General features: G+C 40.3%; 1 protein-coding gene and 1 long non-coding RNA gene across 7 annotated transcripts in view; one reads left to right on the top strand and one right to left on the bottom strand.

The window, feature by feature from the left end:
• The first annotated feature begins 730 nt into the window (after positions 1-730).
• On the top strand, positions 731-19,954 carry dnase1l1 (deoxyribonuclease I-like 1). Of its 3 annotated transcripts, XM_061841535.1 has the most exons (10): positions 3,002-3,170; positions 4,728-4,875; positions 6,007-6,161; positions 8,475-8,563; positions 8,692-8,781; positions 8,853-8,965; positions 9,074-9,186; positions 13,262-13,419; positions 14,847-14,943; positions 16,155-19,954. In XM_061841535.1, the coding sequence occupies exons 3-10, from the start codon at positions 6,015-6,017 to the stop codon at positions 16,272-16,274; spliced, it is 927 nt and encodes a 308-aa protein (XP_061697519.1). In that variant the 5' UTR covers positions 3,002-3,170; positions 4,728-4,875; positions 6,007-6,014; the 3' UTR covers positions 16,275-19,954. The 3 variants fall into 3 exon arrangements, with proteins under 3 accessions (XP_061697512.1, XP_061697519.1, XP_061697529.1); XM_061841528.1 differs by lacking the exon at positions 16,155-19,954 and having other exon boundaries at positions 731-3,170; positions 14,847-15,095; XM_061841545.1 differs by lacking the exons at positions 3,002-3,170; positions 4,728-4,875; positions 16,155-19,954 and having other exon boundaries at positions 6,009-6,161; positions 8,475-8,492; positions 14,847-15,095.
• LOC133512203 (uncharacterized) overlaps positions 8,559-20,326 on the bottom strand; it is a 13,181-nt gene continuing 1,413 nt past the window's right edge. The window contains exons 2-6 of one of the 4 annotated variants that reach the window (XR_009798125.1): positions 16,374-16,430; positions 16,179-16,287; positions 15,674-15,745; positions 8,824-9,011; positions 8,559-8,744 (exon numbers count right to left, since the gene is read on the bottom strand). This is a non-coding gene — a long non-coding RNA (uncharacterized LOC133512203). Of the gene's footprint in view, positions 8,745-8,823; positions 9,012-14,951; positions 15,084-15,607; positions 15,746-16,178; positions 16,288-16,373; positions 16,431-20,326 lie in introns of those variants that run through there. The other 3 variants (XR_009798127.1, XR_009798126.1, XR_009798124.1) reach the window with 3 other exon arrangements.

The raw sequence follows: 20,326 nt of genomic DNA, 5'->3' as shown, positions 1-20,326 counted from the left end.
ATGAGTAATTAATTGAAAGACAGCATATTTCATGTTCAAACTGATATACTCTTTTGTTTTTAGCAATAATCATTTACTTACAATTTTATGGCTTTTATGGCCATGATTTTTTGACCACTGTGGTTGCCATGATAACAAAAGAGCTGACGAGTAATTCTTTATCTGTAAACAGTTAAAAAGGAATATGTTTCCTTTTAATATGGTAGCTGAAAATGCTCTTTATTTTTGTCGTTCTCTGCAGAATATATGACAGCGGACTGTCCGTTCGGTGCATCTACCAGGTCGTTGAAGATGAAGAGGCCGCTCAACCTGACCTGTTCCTTGAGACGGAAGAACCCAGCGGTGAAAAAACATTTTGCAAATAATTTACTGTTGGGAAAAAAAAAAAAAACAGAATGAGAAAAGAATTTGCCCACTGGGAAAACATTTATATTCCGTGTTTAGGTGCTATTAAAACACAAACAGTGGTATAGACAGCAATAACTTTGGGGTACTTAGGTTGGTTTCTGTGTCACACATGGAAGTCAGTCCCGTACCCCCTTGGTTGACCAGTGCGTAAGGACAAGAATTTCGAAATGTAACATCACTCAGTCAGTTCGTCTGTCGTTATGATTGCAACAGCCGTTGGCCACTGCAGCGTCTTATCTAACCAAAATACATGTCACAGCTGTCATGTTTTTTTCATTTCCTTTCTTTTTTCTTTTTTTTTTTTTTTTTTTTTTTTTATTGCCTGTCCTCAACAAGTTTTTGGCACCGGTTAGCTGGAGCCTATCCGAGCAGGCTTTTGGCCAAGACTCAAAATCATCGTTACTGCCCAAGTATGCAGTGTAAACATCACACAAGGAATTTGTCTCCGGTAATAGACGTCACGCACCTTCTGGTTTAGAACGCGGTCGCCATTTTGGTTTGGTGAATTAGAGTAAACCGTAACTAAGCAGGAATCATTTCAGAAAGGCGTGTAAATGGGGGCGCTCTGCTACGTCAGGGGTTGCTCCAACGAAAGTGGGCGTTGTAAAGTGTCTTTCTTTCGACTGCCAGCTGTGATCAAAAACCAGTGCGAGAAAACGGAGCTGTTATCGACCAAACAGCGACAGCTGTGGCTGTCTCGTATTAGCAGAGCCGCACTAGCAGCCGAGTCATTCCCTTATGTCAGAGTTTGCTCAGAGCATTTTGTTCTTGGTAACTATTGGCTTTGACTTTTAAAATTTCACACCTTCTTTGCAATAACTAAGTTCTGTGAAGGTGAAGTATTCTTTAGGGCTAAGGGCCTACATAATACTCGTCTGTGAATGCAATGCATGCCTCCAAAATCTGTATTTTCTGCTTTATTATCGCAAGTTTGCAAAAACGAGTTACCGCACTGCTAGCTGTTTCATGACTTCAGTTAAAAATGTAGCCATGGAAGTGGAGGAAGCGATGAGACCGAGCTCCACTTGGGACTCGTCCCGCTCCAACCTCTCTATCTCTCCCCCTCTCGGTACAAAAACCAAAATAATAATCTACACCTCTTTTGTTGGTGTAATTAACATAATTTAACACAACGCTGACTGTAATCACATGGTGCATATTTAAATTGCATTGTGGGGTAAACTAATCTTAGCAGTGTGGAGACTCCAGTTGCTTACAATGGATACTGCCGCATCACAAACCCAGCCATTGATTAATTGGTTATAGGCCTCCAGACCTTTGTAATTCTTTAGTTGGTCCATGGTATAAGCGCTTGAGATAGCTGACGATGTTTGGATAGGTTACCGACACCCACATTTGTGTGTTCCATTTGTGTTTGTCCAAGGCATGTGGGTCGATATTGTCGATCAAAGCGCACTTCTTGTCGTAACGGTTTCTTGAAACAGTATCTAATCAGCCCCGACAACGTTCCAAAGTCTTTTTAGCCATCACGCGTCACTTTTAACAGTCGTACGAATATTTGTGTAGCTCCGGTCTGTATGCAAAAGCGATAGAGTGAACGGCGCGTCAGTGGAGTGAACCCATCCAACGTGGCCAGGTTCCCCCGGATGTAGTCACGTGGTCCAAAACAGTCTATTGGAGCCGCCCGGGTACGACATACGGTCAGTTGACAGAAAATGATTAACGGTGTTATTTTTTTCATTTTTGTTTTTCTCCTACAGTTCTGCAAAGGATGCAGAGTCTTCTAGAATTTAGAGCAATTAAAATGCCCATCAGAGCGATAGTCCAGTGCAGTTTAAAGTGACTGGTCATGCGCTAGTCTGGGGCAACGTCGATTGTGCAAGTGGTGCAGATGCTACTCAAGTACGAGAGGCTAGTATTGGGTCAACAACAGATGCGCAGATGGGTTCTGAGTTTGGTGCCTTGCTCAAGGGGAATATAATATACTGTTGCTAGGAAGCTGACACGGATCTCCCCGACAACTAGTTGCCATTCCTTTTTTGGATGTAGCAGGACTCAAACCAAAATCCTTCAGTTCCAAAGCCCAAGTCCTTACATCACGTAAATACAAGCTATCGTACAAAATCTCACTTAATTTGTGGTTTGACAGATGTTTGTTTGTGTTAGTTGTATCGCTTTAAATGTTTTATTTCTTTGTATTTAAATGCTTTTAATCGTGTAAAGCACTTGGAGTTATCTTGTGTATGAAATGCGCGATACAAATACATTTGCTTTGCTTTCACACCTGCTGTATGATTAATATTCTGATCTGAGGCTGAGCATCTGCCGGACACAAAGTCCTTGTGTGTCGTTACATACTTACTACTAAAGCTGATTCTGATCTCTCAAGTTTAAATTCTGGATTCACAGAAGTGGCCGTGAGAAACAAAATATCCTCAGCGTATCGTATTCGAATGTGTGAGATTTAATAAGTGATCATATCATATGTCCAATTCAAACAATAAACATGTTATAAAGACATTTTACATGAACCTGAGGGTTTTTCTGTAAACTCTTGGTAAGGAATTACCCTACTGACTTATATTGAAGGGAAAAGTGAAGTGAAAACCGTCGGTCACCTCCCTTACACGCGTAGTGTGCAGAAAATCTACCAGTTGGCACAAATAATCAGTATGCTGTGTGATGTGTGAACCAACCAAAGAAGAAAGAAGAAAGAAGTCCCACCCACAGGAAACTGTCACGCTCTGCAGGTTTCATGTGTCACGAAGGAAGAAACTGTCAGAAAAATACAAGCGACGCTGGTAAGCTGCTGCTGTTTCTAACTTTCTTACACGAGCTGTCGGGAAAACATCTCACATGGGATTGCTTGCGGGTGTTAAAGAGATTGGGGGGAGGGGGCTGTAAATAGAATACAATATTTCATCTGAACATGCTAACAAATGATCCATTTGGTCTGGAGACAGTCTTTTTGAGCTGTATACAGGTTGAGAGATTTCAATCTATGAATGTAGAAATACTTTTTAAAGATATGACGCTCGCTTAGAAAATGTAACTGGACAGCTGGGAATAAACAAATCATTTTCCCCGCAATAACTACATTTGCTTTTCCACTGCGTGCGGATGACCTTAAAACTATAACCTATGTATTAAAAGTGCACTTACTGGCCTCTTCATTAGGTACACTTTTACCATCCAATGAGATCCAGTTTCACTGACAAATTCAGAAAGATATAATACATTTATAAATATTAAGAGTTTAAAAGAGGGGTGGGTTAACGTTTGTGCTCACTTTTGTTTTTTTTAAAAACAGCGGTCAGTTCTTGTGGAAATTTGTACTACAAATATAGCCTGTATCCTTTTATCGTTCCAATAATTTCTTGTTCCATAGTTCCAGTGCGACTTTGCAAACCTAACCCGAGCGGCTCGTTTTTCCATTTTCTATATACTGTCTCCAATGCCCCCCTTTTCCCAAAGACCAAAGACGGCCAATCCTGTAAACAATAGCACCCATGTAAATGTTTCTTTTTTGTTTGCTTCTTTGACTTCATTATTTAAACTGGTAGGTGTTTGATTCTCATATTTGCTTTTTGCAAAGGTAAATTTCTTCTTTTTCTTTCGGCTTGTCCCGTTAGGGGTCACCACAGCGTGTCATTTTTTTCCATCTAAACCTAATTTTTGCACCTTCCTCTCTAACCCCAACTGTCCTCATTACTTCCCTCACAACATCCATCCACCTTTTCTTTGGTCTTCCTCTCGCTCTTTTGCCTGGCAGCTCCATCCTCAGCACCCTTCTACCAACATACTCATTTTCTCGCCTCTGTCTAAACCATCGAAGTCTGCCCTCTCTAACCTTGTCTCCAAAATATCCAGCTTTGGTTGTGTCTCTAATGAGCTCATTTTTAATCCTATCCAACCTGCTCACTCCGAGCGAGAACCTCAACATCTTCATTTCTGCCACCTCCAGTTCTACTTCCTGTTGTCTCTTCGGTGCCACCGTCTCTAATCCGTACATCATGGCCGGCCTCACCACCATTTTATAAACTTTGCCCTTCATCCTAGCAGAGAGTCTTCTGTCACATAACACACCAGACACCTTCCGCCAGCTGTTGCAACCTGCTCGGACCTGTTTCTTCACTTCCTTAGCACACTCACCATTGTTCTGTTTTGTTGACCCCAAGTATTTGAAGTCGTCCACCCTCGCTATCTCTTCTCCCTGGAGCTTCACTTTTCCTCCTCCGCACCTCTCATTCACGCACATATATTCTGTTTTACTTCAGATAATCTTCATTCCTCTCCTTTCCGGTGCATACCTCCATCTTCCTAATTGTTCCTCCGCCTGCTCCTTGCTTTCACTGCAGATCACAATATCATCTGCGAACATCAAGGTCCAAGAGGATTCCAGTCTAACCTCGTCTGTCACCCTATCCATTACTACCGCAAATGGGAAGGGGCTCAGCGCGGAACCCTGATGCAGTCCCACCTCCACCTTAAATTCTTCTGACACAGGTACGGCACATCTCGCCGCTGTTCTGCTGACCTCATTCATGTCCTGTACTATTCTAACATATTTCTCCGCCACACCAGACTTGCGCATGCAGTGCCACAGTTCCTCTCTTGGTACTCTGTCATAGGCTTTCTGTAGGTCTACAAAGATACAATGTAGCTCCTTCTGAGGTTCTCTGTACTAAAAGCAAATTTAATGATCATTAAAGTGACTCTCATGCGGCTTTCCCAAAATATTTAATATCTGGCTTACCATGACTAAGACAACTAATAATAACACTTCCGCGAGTACTGCGCCCAAAGATAAATACAATGATGAAGACCCACACACCCTTATGACTGACTTGTATGTATGGTTTGTCTACATTTTGTTGATGTAACAGAGACATAATACAAAATTGTGCTTTGCATAGGCTCAAGGCAAGAATAACACAAGTTAAAGGTTTTAAAGCTCCATATAGGGGAACTTGCTTGCTGGCACACACCCAAAGTATTTTATTGTTCCTCCCATGAAATTGTCACCTGTCTGGTATGTACAGTGTATAAAATACAAATGCCAGTGTTGTCTGTGATACGGAGGAGTGTTAGGGCCATACTAAAAAGAGAAATAAATAAAAATGTGAGAAAAATTCAAACTAACATTAAGTGAATAGTATAAATATAAATGCAACGGGCTCGTGCTGGGTGTCTAGAAATTTCCATACAGAGTGAAATAGTGAAAATTAGGCCTTGGGTGATGTGGCCTTAAAGTGAAATTCCAGAAGAATTTTTTTTCCCCCTTTCACTTATCGAAACAAATTACAGTGGCAATTACAAAAAAAAAAGGGTTTTGCTTTTTGTTCCGCATACTGGGATTTCCCTTATTTTTCCTGATACCAAAATGTGCTCTGAAACAGTTTGTTGATCTTTAACTTTCGTCGACCTCCCCAAAAAATAGAGAAATAAAGACGAGTTAGAGTTAAGAAAATAAAATGCTTCCTTAGGTTAAGAGTAACTTTTCTCTCCTCCAGCTCTCTTAATTCTTTTTTCTTATGTAGAATTGTACAGGTGAGATCAGGTGACTGCAGGAAAATAAATGCGGGTAAAAAGTTTTCAACATGTCAATAAATCGCTGTTGTGTGTTTTCAATTACAGCTGCGACAATGAGGCACTTCTTCCTCATTCTGATTCCATATCTTGGTGCGTTTGGCGTTCAGGGGGCTTCAGAGTTTAGGATCTGTTCCTTCAATCTTCAGCATTTTGGGGAGTCCAAAGCCAAGAAGCGGGATGTCATGGATGTGTATGCTAAGGTAAGGCACGTATGGCTCAAAGAGATTCATCTATTTCACCTGTGCCTCACTATTTATAAAAACAGAACACAGTGACTGGTAAGCTCTTTTCAACGTATATTCAACTGAAAAAACACCAAAGACAAAATATTAAATGTTCAAACTGACGAACGTTCTTCTTTTTGTCTGCGTGGACAGCTGCGTGAGCAAATTGTCCAAGAGTTTAAGAATCTTTCTCAGCGTAAAATTGAAAAGACTTGAGGGATTTCATCATCCAGTCAGCTTTCCTGAATACACGAAAGAAATGCTCACGGGATACAAAACCCAGTCGGGCTCTGACATCGACTGACTCAGGTCTAATAATGGAGCCCAGAGTCCAAAGCAAACATAGTGAAGTAGCATTTAGTGATTACGCTACACAAAAAATGGAATAAGTTGCCAACGGAGGTGACGTCAGCCCCAAGTGTGTTTTCAAATCCAGATGAAAAACCTCTTGCAGGGAACGACCATGCTTTAACCATTGTGTTTGAACAAGTTTTTGTTGTGCATTTAAACATCATGAAAAAAAATCTGTATTTTAGCCGCAGGGTTCACACTGCTGGAACAAAGTAGCAGCTTGTCGTCTGGAAAATACAGTACAATATTACAAAAATCCCCCAAAAAGCGACACACGTCAGTCTTCTGAATAGTATGCTGCATTTCTGTGCGATCAATACTTAGCTGAACTTCCTTTTTGCATGAATGGACCTTTCCGACCGGCGATCTTAAGCCCCACCCCTTTTGCTACAGTTACCATGTCCCACAAGCTTCCAAAATGGTGACTGAACAGAACAGGTTTGAAGTCGATTCTCTACCTCGTATTCCAGACAATATTGCGGTATGTTTTTTTCCAAATGGGTCCGACTTGTCCAAGAGAGTTCTACAGAGAGGTCTCAACTATTTCAAGCAAAGACACGTACACGGAATTCCAATTTTGGATGGAGCAGGACGCAATGTCAGAGTTACAGAGAAACGTTGGCGATCGATGCAAAAAAGTTTGACGCCTTACAAACATATTGAAATCCAAGAGGATAAAATAGTGGAATCGTACTGTGCGTATAAAGCAGGGTGAGTACTTTTTACGTTGAAAGATCACGAGTAATATCATTGTAGTCTTTAGAAGTGAGTGGGTGTATTCATTGGACTTGGCTCGTAATGGAACCCAGCGCTCTGTCTTAAAAGTATGATGTGATACAAATAGGGAAATCTTGCATGACATGGCGCATTTACGTATCCCTAACCCGACTTTTCGGCATAAAACATGACACTTCGTTCAGCAGGTCAGTGATACGTTAACAAAGTAAAAGTTGTTCTCCTGCAATGTATAAAGCACTGATAATAGTTAAATCAAACTCAGAGAAGATAATTCTCCCTCACTTACCTTCGAACATACAGCCTTGTGTTTGTTGATATTGTCCACATTTAGTTGTACGTGCGGTCTTCCGCGAGCCGTAATCCATCGTAGACACTTGGTCAACTGTGTTTTAGGCTCTGGAAAATGAATCAACCGGGCCCCTTGTAACCTAGCACGACATCTTTCATCAGAATTGCACGTTCCCCAAGCACATCTGAGAACCATTTTCTTCGTAACATTAACTTTTCCAAGCGCACACTACTGACAACCAGTATTCCTTATGGGACAACATGGCGGCAGGGGCGTGTCAAACCAGGGGTTAAGACAATGCGGCTATCTGATTGGGTAGTATTGTACGAGTGATTGACAGGTCGAAAAGGTCTATTACTCCATCACTGTGCTGTGGCATGGGAGCGAACAGCCTATTGCAGTGCATAATGGTGTAGTAGAAGCTCCGGTTGCTTTGATAGCTGCCTTCAGGTCATCTGCATTGTTGGGTCTGTTGTCACTCCTCTTCATCTTGACAACAGCCCGTAATTTTTCTATGGGGTTAAGGTCAGGGGAGTTTATTACTGATTGTTTAGCCTACAGACTGAGACATTTTAAAGACTCAGGAAACATTTGGAGGTGTTTTAGGTTAATTAGTTGATGAACTTATTACATCATGAGTTTTCAACATCAAGCTTTTTCAGGATATTCAGATTTTCTAAGACTGAATTTTGGATAAGCTATAATCATTAAAAACAAAGGTTTGAAATATTTCAATCTATGTGAAATGATTTTATATGAGTTCATTGTTGTTGTATGACATCCCACTTGGACAAAAAAGGGCCTCAGTGTCTTTTAATTTTGCACCAAATAAAGCCCTTATAATCTGTATTTTTGGTACTGATATTTGCGCGTTGCTCATAGTTAACTTATTCTTTCACGATCTCTTGCAGATCCTCTCACGGTGCGATGTGAGTCTGCTTCAGGAAGTGAGGGACAGCAAACAAAAAGCTATGCCCCAGTTGCTTGATCAGCTAAACAAGTGATTTCAACCTCACTGTCTGTCACACACACACCCCAACCCCCTCTCACACACAGAATGATGTCTGGACCAGTACGCTGACTCTTGTTGTCCTTGTCCGTTAATATATTCTCAATACTTATTTGCAGGTCTGACCTTAATCACGAGTACAAAGCTGTGGCGAGTGAAAGGCTGGGCAGGTCTGAAACATACCAGGAACAGTACGTGTTTGTCTACAGGTAAGCAAAACACTCATACGTCAAAATAAAATCACACTGTACCAAATCTCACAGAAACATAATATGTGCAGGCGTGATAGAGTGACGGTCACGGGCCAATATCAGTACCCAGACAACAAGCCAGGAAATGTTGATGCATTCTCCAGAGAGCCGTTCGTTGTTCGCTTCAAAGCTCCAGAGACTGGTCTGTGTCCCCTCACCGCTCAACAAATCATTGTAGAAATCTGTACCTGTAATACAGAAAACGTGTCCCTAGTCTTACACCCCAACCGCTCTGTACTTGTGTGTTCAGCAATCAAGGAGTTTGTCCTCATCGCGCAACATACCAGTCCAGCTAATGTCTCCACGGAGCTTGATGCACTGTATGATGTTATGCAACATGTGAAAAGGATGTGGAAAACTGAGGTTGAAGCTCATCTTTATCTATCTATCTATCTATCTATCTATAGTATTGGCACGGGAAGGCCAATTCCTTTGTTTTTGTTGTACAGTATACTGAAGACATTCAGGTTTCAGATCAAAAAATTAATATGAGACAGAAGTTCCGGATTCCACTATGTATTACATGGGATTTCCATCTCCATGTGTTAAACAACTCAGGACACTGCAACTTTTGTTTGAAACCACCTACTTTCCAATTGGGCAAAGGCATTGGAATATTCATTTCCAGGCCTCCATGTTAACATGGATATTTAAAGGTCCGCTGTCGTGAAATGCACAATTTTTAGTATGTTATTAATGAAAAAAAATACAGCAGCCCGTATGAACCCAGCCATTTTTTTCACCACAAAGCGTGATTTTAACATATACAGCTTTTTGTAACACCTGCCATGAAAATCCTGTCGAGGGATTTGTTTTCGAGAAGAAGAAGGAAGTAACGTACAGAGCAGTAGCGCACTCAAGCGGACTCGTTTCTTTCTATTGGTTTTACCTGCCGGAAGGTAGCTCGTTGTTCCTTCGTGTTAGCCAAAATGCCGGCTTGTTGAATTGCTGGATATTGCTCAACACTCGGGATGATGGATTCGCTTTTCATACTTTTCCAAAAGTTCCGGTTCGTCGTGAAAAATGGATTACACAGGTGAAAAGGATGAGAGCTTCGTGGGTTCCAAATGACAAGTAGGTGTGAATACAACTGCTAAAAAAAAATAATAGTGGGGGGAGAGGGGTGTAATCCGTAAGTAGGGGTGCTAAATGTGTCGATGTGTGCATCGGAAGGCTTCCGTGCAGCAGCCGCTGAAGGACGGCCTCTGCAGGCCTTGTGGATCGCCACCAGCCTTGTTGACAAGTCTGAGCGGCCGCCGGCGTTGTCGACACGGCTTCAGCCGGGGTGGCTCATTTCCGGCAAGGAAGTGGATCGGACGAGGAGGCGGTTTGGCCACAGAGTTGTCGTTGCTCGCGGGGGGCGTTGTTTTTATCACCGCAGCGCGGAGGTGGATTGGGCTGGGAGGTGGTTTGGCCTTTATCCGCATATCATCTAAATATGGCTCGAAACGATAGGGTAATATTGCCCCGGTCACTTCACTCAGTTGTGAGATGTTCTCTTCTTCGAAAAGAGCGTCCGTCTCTGAAGGGGCGCGTCCCGTAGTAGGGGCCACAGCGTGTTTTCAATGGCGAATGTCCCAGTGTTACATCACGGACAGAAGATGCAGCCAATATGGCTAGGGTAATATTGCCCCAGTAACTTGAATGTCGCACGAGACTTGCGCAACTTTGCGCATAGATGATGCGCTCTCCGCTCATATTTATTTTTTCGCATAGACATTGAAGCGAATAATGTTATATGTATTTTTTATTACAATATCTATTTTAGAATGTTTATAGGTATGCCACTCGATCTTTAAATTCAGCAGCCGTTAATGGGAATGAAGTGAATATCATTTCATATTTGTTGGCATAACCCTTACTTGCAATAGGTATAGGCATCAAGCCTGCGACCCATTGACTTCACCGGTGTTTTGGAGGCTACGTCAATAGCTGGTGTGTGGCTCATGACTGGAATAGGTCAGTCCAAATTTTTATCCTACACAAGCCGGCCAGAGCAATACTTCAGGGCCAGGATGCAGCAAAGAATGGGTCAAGCCAAGATATGGCAGAATAAGGAGGCAGGTGCTGGTACTATTCAACTTTATCCAACACTATCAAATAAAGCCCCATTTAGCCATACAGTTTCCAAGAACAACTAATATTGCCCACATTAACTTTGTCCATGTAATGTTCCACTTCAGTAAGGGATTTAACGTGACCGCAGTGTCTTGTATGTCTATGTTCATAAGAGTTCCTGTGTGGTTGTGTGGTCTCCACAAAAAGAAATTAAGATGAAGCTGTTAATGTGATGAGCAGTATACAGAAAGAAGGCACTTTAATAAGGACAAGAGATATTTATCAAACAAACACTAATCCAAACGCAGCAGAACAAAATTGACAGTCAATACCCCTCATCTTTCATGGACGCATACTCGGTTAAAGAACACAAATACCTCCTGCTCCCAATTGAAAGAGTTGAAAGAGAAATCTAACTGCATCATATTAATTAACATCACAACAGCTCGCAGTGCTGCTCTGCCTCCTTTTTCTCTTAGATCCACAAAGGACCCAAATGTAGCCTGCTGAACATCATCTGCCTGAAACATCCAAATACTTGAGTTCTTCATTTGAAATGCTTTTCCAGGCCTTTACTGCAGCCTCTTTTAGTTCTCGTTTGTTTCTTGGGGGTTTCTCCCTTTAGTCTCCTCTTCAAGCGTAAAAATGCATACTCCATTGGGTTAAGCTCCGGTGATGGACTTAGCCATTCTTAGAGCGTCCTCTTTCATGCTGCCGACACAACAAAGGACTTCAACGGGGGAAAATGTGGAAGTTCATAAACAGGCTAAGTCAATCACGATAGGGCATACATTTTACCTCCTTAATAGGAGACTGACGGGAGAACCCCGCAGAAACAAACGAGAATTGAAAGAGGCTGAAGTAAAAGCCAGCAAAAGCATTTCAAATGAAGAATGCAACAGTCTGGTGAAGTCAGTGAGTCTCAGGCTTGATGCAGTTACTGCAAATAAGAATTATGCCAACAAATATTAACCCTTTCGTGGGCAGCGTCCCATTTTGGGACATCGTGATTTTCACACATTATATCCTTCAGTATATCAAAATATTTAAGTGTTTTAATCTGATTGTGATTCTGTTTTTTGGGACCATCTACTAAGAAAACCCAAGTACACTGTCGTGGGCAGCGTCCCATTTTTGGGACGAGATTATAAATGAGTAAAGTTATCATATAAGTTAACCATAAACGAAAAAGAAGTCTTTTTTCCTTGATTGTGGGCCTTTGGGACGAGATTATAAATTAGTAAAGTTATCATATAAGTTAACCATAAACGGAAAAGTCTTTTTTTCCTTGATTGTGGGCTGTTAGGAGACTTTTATCTCAATAAAGCAAAAAATTGCCACCCTGCCCATGAATGGGTTAAATTTTATTCACTTTATGTTAATTTAATAATGTCTGTTCCAATACTTTTATTCACTTGGAAAGTGGGCGGCTTCAAACAAAAAGTGCTCTGTCCCGAGTTGTTTAACACATCAAGATGCAAACACCATGAAATAAAAGCTCGAATCCTGAACTTTAATTTCATATTCATCTTTTGATCCGAAACCCAAATGTCTTCAGTATACAACAAAAACAACGACGTTGACCTTGCCTTTCCAAAACTGTCTCTCTTCCTACATACCGACCAACATTCTGCTGCTGTACTCTTTTTGCATTTGGTTGATGTACGTTGCGAGCTTAAAAATGTTCATCCTCCAAATAGTTTCTATAGGATAGGGAAGTGAGCGACTACTTCGTATTTTGACTTACATACCAAGTCTGGTTACATGTCCGCTCGAGGAATAGAACTCCGTCGCAAACTCAGAACCTCCCGATTCTGAAGTAAACACAAAATCTTTCCATTGTCGCACAATGTGGCTTAATTGGCAACGAGTTGACGTCAGTAAAAAGAGAATTATGCATTAATGACATTAATAACGGCGGCACGGTGGAACACTTGATAGGTTTGTAGATGAGCTGGAGGTTACGACAGATTACTGTCTGATCGGTGGGTCACACCCTGGAGTGGTCGACAGCGAATCAACTGGTACACATAGATAAATAACGATTCCATTCTCACATTCATACCAATGGAGAATTTACAACAGCACCATTGCTTAAGTTTTGAAAATACAGTGGAGAAAATAAGTATTCGAACACCCTGCTATATTGCAAGTTCTCCCACTTAGAAATCACGGAAGGGTCTGAAATTGTCATCGAAGGTGCTTGTCCACTGTGAGAGATATAGTCTTAAAAGAAAAATCCAGAAATCACAATGTATACTTTTTTAAACGATTTATTTGCATACAGGCACACATAGGTCCCTCTGTCTGTATGCCACAGTTACAAGTGTATATAATTATTGCACCATAATTGTAGAATTATTTTTTGTCCTTATAACAGAATGTGATGCTTCTTGGAGACTTCAATGCTGATTGTTCCTACCTTTCCAAGAGGAGCCGCGATAAATTGCGCTTGTTTAGAGACAACAGTCTCTTCTGGTTGTTGCCAGAGAAGACGGACACAACTGTCCGAGCGAGCACTTCCTGCGCCTATGATAGGTAATCTTTTTTAAAGAACTTTACTGAACACACACCAACCGTTCAACACATGACTAGTTGATATACAGTATACAATAAAATATATTTTAAAAATAATCCAAGACAAAAAAAACTAAGCAAAACACAACTAAACAAATCGAAGCCAGCAGTAGATTTTTTTTCCTTTTGATACCAATGTACAGTACATGATCATTGGGTGTAAGAAGAAATAAAAAACTTAGTGCCTCTTACCCTTAAGCTGAGTAATGATTTGACTTTAATAATAATGAATAAAATGGAAGTTATTCAAATACGTACAAACCCAATTCCAATGAAGTGCCATCGTGTTGAACATAAATAAAAATGATTTGCAATGATGAGGTATATGGCTGTGCTAGTGCCAATGGCACGGATAATTTACACATCTGGGAAGGGACCATTAATGCTGAAAACTACATACAGATTTTGGAGAAACATATGCTGCCATCCAAGCAACGTCTTTTTCATGGATGCAACTGCTTATTTCACAGAGATAATGCCAAACCACATGCACAGCATGGCTTTGTAGTAAAAGAGTGCGGGTGCTAGATTGGCCTGCCTGCAGTCCAGACCTGTCTCTCATTGAAAATGTTGGTGCATTACGAAGCGTAAACTGCAACAGCTGAGACCCCGGACTGTTGAACAGCTGTCCCAGCTTTTTTGGAATGTGTTGCAGGGATAAAAATTGTAATGTAATGGTTATTTTCTAAAAACAATCAATACTTTAAGCATTAAATATATTGTCTTTGTGTTGTATTCAATTACATATAGGTTGAACATGATTTACAAATCCTTATATTCTGTTTTTATCTATGTTTAAGACAATTCCCCACCTTAATTGGAATTGGTTTTCTATTTACATGGGGAGGTCGGAAATTAATTTTAATTATTTTTTTTCCTTTGCCCACTCTGTCCCTCTTGTTTTGTCCCCTAAAATTCTTTTCTGTCCAGCTGCATTATCAATAAACATCAGTGTATGGATATATATATATATATATATATATATATATATATACACACAAGAGTATTTCAAACATCCCTGTTGCAAAGCAAAAATGTTTTAGCACAAAGCCATACAGATCCACCATTCTGCAAGGTTTAAAATAATAATCAAATTAATTTTTAAAAAAACAGCTCCTTCGTACTGTGACAAAGTTAATTGTGTATTTTGTTGTTTTACATTCAACTAAGTCTTAACATTTTTTGTGTAAATGAGTCACAACAAAGTACTGCTGTACATGTAAAAGTTCAAACCTTACAATTCTTGCATTTAGAAAAATAGTAAAACCGAAACCATTCGCTTTATAGTATATAACTATTTTATTTTGGGGAACATACGAGATTTATGATTGCGCTTAAAAAAATGTTATCCCCGTTAAATAAATTCATGTTCCTTTGTGCTTGCCCAGGATTGTGGTGCACGGTGATGTGTTTTCCAACGCAGTTGTACCCTTTTCGGCCAAGCCATTCGACTTTCAAACGGCATATCAGCTGACAGAGGAACAGGTAATTGGCTCCATGTTCCAACAATCACATTTCACTTGCAGTACATCCATGCATTTTTCTTTTGCTGCTTATCCTCACGAGGGTCACGGGGAGTGCTGGAGCCTCTCCCAGCTGTCGACGGGCAGGAGGCAGGATACACCCTGAACCGGTCGCCAGCCAATCGCAGGGCACATGGAGACAGAGAACAGCCGCACTCACTATCACACCTAGGGGCAATTTAGAGCGTCCAATTAATCTTGCATGTTTTTGGGTTGTGCGTGGAAACCGGAGTGCCCGGAAAAAACCCACGCAGGCACGGGGAGAACATGCAAAATCACACAGGCGAGGCCGGGATCGAACCCGGGACCTCAGAACTGTGAGGGCAACTTTTCACCAGCTGACCCACCGTGCCGCCCACTTGTATATTGAAATCTAATTTTATACACGTTTAACTGAAACTAGAAAATGTATATTATTAGGGAGTGCTTGATGTGGGTTTTGCCTGGGTATTACAACTTGTTTGGAACGGTTGTTTATCAACATGTGTCCATTGATTGACTGGCGACCAGTCCGGGGTGTACTCCACGCCTCAGCCAAAGTCACCTGTGCTACTCACTCACTGACATGTTACCCTGAACAGGGACAATTGTTATAAAATGCATTTATGACACTCATAATGGTGGCTCGGTGGATCAGCTGTTAAAGTGTTGGCCTCACAGTTCTGAAGACCTGGGTTCGATCCCGGACCTACCTGTGTGTAGTTTGCATGTTCTCCTGTGCCTCCGCGGGTTTCCTCCGGGCACTCCGGTTTCCTCCCACTTCCCTAAAACATGGAACATTAATTAGACGCTCTAAAATTGCCCCTAGGTGTGATTGTGAGTGCAGCTGTATGTCTGCATGTGCCCTGCGATTGGCTGGCAACCAGTTCAGGATGTACCCCGCCTCCTGCCTGTTGACAGCTGGGATAGGCTCCAGCACTCCCACGACCCCTGTGAGGATATGCAGCAAAGAAAATGGATGGATGGATGACATTAATAATGTCAATTCATCCATTTTGTTTTGTGATTCTCCTCATTGTGGTTGTGCTGCAACCTATCCCAGGCGAGTTTTGGCGAGAGGCAAACCCTGAAATTGTTGCCAGCCAATCACGGGGCACACAAGCAAACAATGCCTCACACAACATATTAGTTCTGAAGTGGGATTTTGTTTTTTTCTTTCTTTTTTCTGCTCAGGCACTAAAAGTCAGTGACCATTACCCCATCGAGGTCCTGCTGAAGAACAACGCATCAAAAGTTTCCTTGAGCCTCTTCCTGGTCTCCCTTCTTATATTCGCCTTAAGATGCATCAACTAGTTGGATGGGAAACCTATCAGAGGTGTTGTCGTATCATGAAATGAACCTCTTATTTTGCAAATAATAACAATTCAGGTGAAATACAGCAAACTCTCTTACCTCACAGGAAAACATTTTTTAGCTTTTGCAAGAATCTCCCTCCGGGGAGCTTTTGACCTTTGGTAAATGAAAGGACATTGGAGAAGTGAGCACTGGGAACTTTCAGGCTTTCGTAGTGTGACACTGGCTTTTTATTTCTTTTTATATCCGTCAGAACAAATATTATACCATAAATGTTTCTTCAAATACAAGTACAGCACATCTCAATGAATTAGAATATGCTAGAAAAGACTATGTATTTTTAGCGCTCATAGATTATATAGATTCATTCAACACTAGAGAAAATACATATCAGAGGGCAAATTCCTGCCTAATTTCTACACAAAAAACACTTTTCATTTTTTGCACGATTGTTTTGTACATAATATTCTTGTTTATATCTGTATATTATAAATTCATTAAATATTGCATTTTTTTAAAGATTACCTAATACGTAACTAAATTAAGGTTTTGACATGACAGTATTCTCATTGAATGCAATTTACCAAAATTTCTTGTGTATAATGCAATCCCCCCCCCCGCCCAAAAAAAAAAAAAAAATTGTCAAAGCTCAGTAGGGCATTTTATACATACATATAAGGGCAAATGGAGGAAAAAAAAAATCCCATTTAATAAATGGATGCCTCCGCCACCTAGAGATTATAAGAAAGGTGTACACTTTCATTCTAATATGCCACTGCCACTTAGTGGTTGTAAAAATGGAGTCGCCTACACTTTCATTCCAATGTGACGGGTGCGTATGACTGCATACATGTACAGTTGTGCTCATAAATTTACAGATGCTGTCAGAATTTGTGACATTGTTTTATGACCTATGACTGATGACTTAAAAACCATCATCAATAATGTCTTTATGGTTATATTTTGTGTAATGTTTTTTTTTGTGGGTGGCACGGTGGAGTATCTGGTTAGCCTCACAGTTCTGAAAACTGGGGTTCCAATGTCAGCCCAACCTGTGTGGATTTTGCATGTTCTTCCTGTGCCTGTATGGCTTTTCTTCGTGCACTCCGGTTTCCTCCAACATCCTAAAACCATTCATTAATTAGAAACTCTAAATAGCTAAAAACCTAAATTGCCCTCAGGGAAGATTGTGTGATCATTTGTTTGTCTCTATGTGCCCTGTGATTGGCTGGCAACCAGTTCAGGTTGTTCCCCGCCTCCTGCCTGAAGATAGCTGGGATAGGCTCCAGTACTCCTGCGACCCGTGTGAGGATAAGTGGCTCAGAAAATAGATGGATGAATTATTTTTCTGAAATGACAGTTTAATTTGAAGGGCATTACAATAAAATTAAATGTTTTGGCCATTCGTGTTTGTTTGAGAAAATTGGACCCATCTTAAAAATTCTGACTCAGTAATCAAACATATGACCACATCTGTGTTTTCTCATTTAAAAAATAAAAGTGGTGCTGTGAGTTTCAAAATAAGAGCTAGTAAATAAAGTATTATGTGTTCAAATAAAGTGCTTTGTTCAGAATGATCCTTTAAAAAACTAACGAAGTACAGATATTTCATGTTTGTTCATATGGGTAGAAGCAAAATCACACAATATAAAAATGCATTATACATAGGTCGAAGACTTTTCAAGGATTTTGAGGGTAACTTCGGGGGTGACTATTTATTATACTGTACATGGGTGGGCATTATACACGTGAAATTACGTTACTTGTGTATTGAGCTGTAATACACATTTTGCAAACATGACGCTGTGGTGACCCCTAACGGGACAAGCCGAAAGAAACGTACTTACTTACCTTTACTCAATATAATTTATCTTAATAGCATCCATAACACCTAGTGTATTATTTCAAGATTTTGGCTTTTTGCCATCGGAAATGTTTGATCTGTATTTGCTCTATTCTGTTGGTGCAAAGCTGTACTTTGTCACGCATCTATCAGTAGTTTACTATTAGAGATGAAAGTTGACTTTCGTGAAAATTTTTGTGAAAATTAAAACTAGGGGGCCCGGGGGCATTTCCCCCCTGGGAAATTTAAAAAAAAAATGGATGGCTGTGGTGCATTCTTGTGATATCTGTGAAGAAAATTCAGACAAAAATTGAAAGTAAAATTTCTAAGTCCTGAGCCCCCAAAAAATTAGGCAGAAGTTCCCCAAGGGCCAACCCCAAATTTTTTTGCTCCCCAAAATCACATTTGTCATTAAAATATGCTTAAAATATGACATCTTATCTCAAGACAAATGAATTCAGTGAACTATTCAGTAAAAAGACATCTAAAATTGTCCTTTCCCCCACATTATAGTATAGAATATACACGAAAATATATCCTAGAATTTCTACACTGTACAGCAAAACATGTTAAAGAAGTTGATCTGTAGTAATTACTATTAACGTTTAAGTCTCAAACTTGTTACGTCGCGTTGTACTGATACACTCGACCACATTGCTCACTATCTTAGATATAGATCTAGTAATACTAATAGTATAATCAGTTACCTTTAATATATATATATATATATATATATATATATATATATATACACACACACACACACAGTCACTCGCATTTGAAAAATGTACGGATGTGGTCAGTCATGCTGGCAGATAAAGTTGCGTATGTGATTAGGGATGGCCTTAAGATAACGTATTGGATTAATATAACATAACATGACTCTAAATTAAAAATAAAATAAGCAAATACATAACTAAAATAGAAAACTAAAATTTCAAACTCAGAAATAATAATTTCCAATTTCAACTGATATTAGTCGAACATGATACAAAACGGTATTTAAAATTTTTCATCAATAATCAATCAATTGACCTGCCAAACTTGATCTGAAGACAAGTTAAATGCACTGCCGTGACAAGGAATAAACACGAACGGTCTATACTCGCAATGTTTTGAAAATGCTGAAAGTTTACTTCAATTAACTCAATTTCCTTTGACATGGCTCATGATGTTGATGACTTTCGACGTAAATGCACTCGCATTACGTGAAGCAGTTTTGAACATGCACTTTCGTACTTGCTCCGTACATGCTCAATACGGTTAACTTGCATTTCCTGTTTCCGGATGACTACCGGTTGGAGCAGGCTTGTTTGGTTTAAAACGTTTATGAAATAAACACGTAAATTAATGTCAAGACCACACAAAATAAGCGACGTCTCGAGAGAATGCGAGTGGAGGGGCGTTACTCTTACTCTTGTTAGTGCATCAACATGGCTACGCTCGTGAAAGCAAAACAACCAACTCAAACGCATGTTCGGCCGATGTTGTCAACACATATCCGGATTAATTTTCGGCATTTTTCCTCAATTTTCCGGAGCAATTTTCATGAAAATGTAAAAATTCCGTGAAAATCCGGAGGACTTTCATCACTACTATGAAGAACCAAAAGTGGTGAATTACACGCGCAGTATTTTTCATATTGGAAGAGTTTGTAGTTTGTAATGTTTGCTCTGTGTTTCTTGTAAAATATGTCAAGAGAAATGAACAAACAAGACTGCCTATTGTTGTTCAGGTGTTTTATAATTTTGCTGGGTTTACAGGAAAATACACAGAAATGATTCATCCCATTTGTGTTTAATCACAGCCATCTGAAGACCAGAGATCTTGAAGACTCTGTAAAGTGAATCCAGAGATGGTTAGGATGTTATTTTTTTGATTATTTTGTGTTATTTTTCCAAAAACAATATGGTTTGAACATATTTACTCTTATCACATTTTCATACAAGTAACGTTTGGGATAATTTGTACTTGTGAGAGTAATTTGAACAGACCATACTTTTTACTTCAAAAAGTTCAGTTTGAACCCGGCTCTGCCTGTGTGGAGTGTGCATGTTCTCCCTGTGCCTGCGTGGGTTTTCTCTGGGCACTCCAGTTTCCTCCCACATCCTCAAAAGATGCAACATTAATTGGACACTCTAAATTGCCCATAGGTGTGATTGGGTATGCGGCTGTTTGTCTCGATGTGCCCTGCGATTGGCTGGCAACC

Source organism: Syngnathoides biaculeatus, chromosome 2 (assembly GCF_019802595.1).
Source record: "Syngnathoides biaculeatus isolate LvHL_M chromosome 2, ASM1980259v1, whole genome shotgun sequence".
NCBI lineage: Eukaryota > Metazoa > Chordata > Actinopteri > Syngnathiformes > Syngnathidae > Syngnathoides > Syngnathoides biaculeatus.
Note: the sequence above shows the minus strand (reverse complement) of the source record. Positions and strands in the feature narration are given on the sequence as shown.

Bases quoted from the DNA above. Each gene is read 5' to 3' on its own strand.
- dnase1l1 (XM_061841528.1), top strand. From the start codon at position 6,015: ATGAGGCACTTCTTCCTCATTCTGATTCCATATCTTGGTGCGTTTGGC. The intron at 6,162-8,474 runs GTAAGGCACGTA...GATCTCTTGCAG, and splicing joins TCATGGATGTGTATGCTAAG to ATCCTCTCACGGTGCGATGT. The intron at 9,187-13,261 runs GTTGAAGCTCAT...TCCTTATAACAG, and splicing joins AAAGGATGTGGAAAACTGAG to AATGTGATGCTTCTTGGAGA.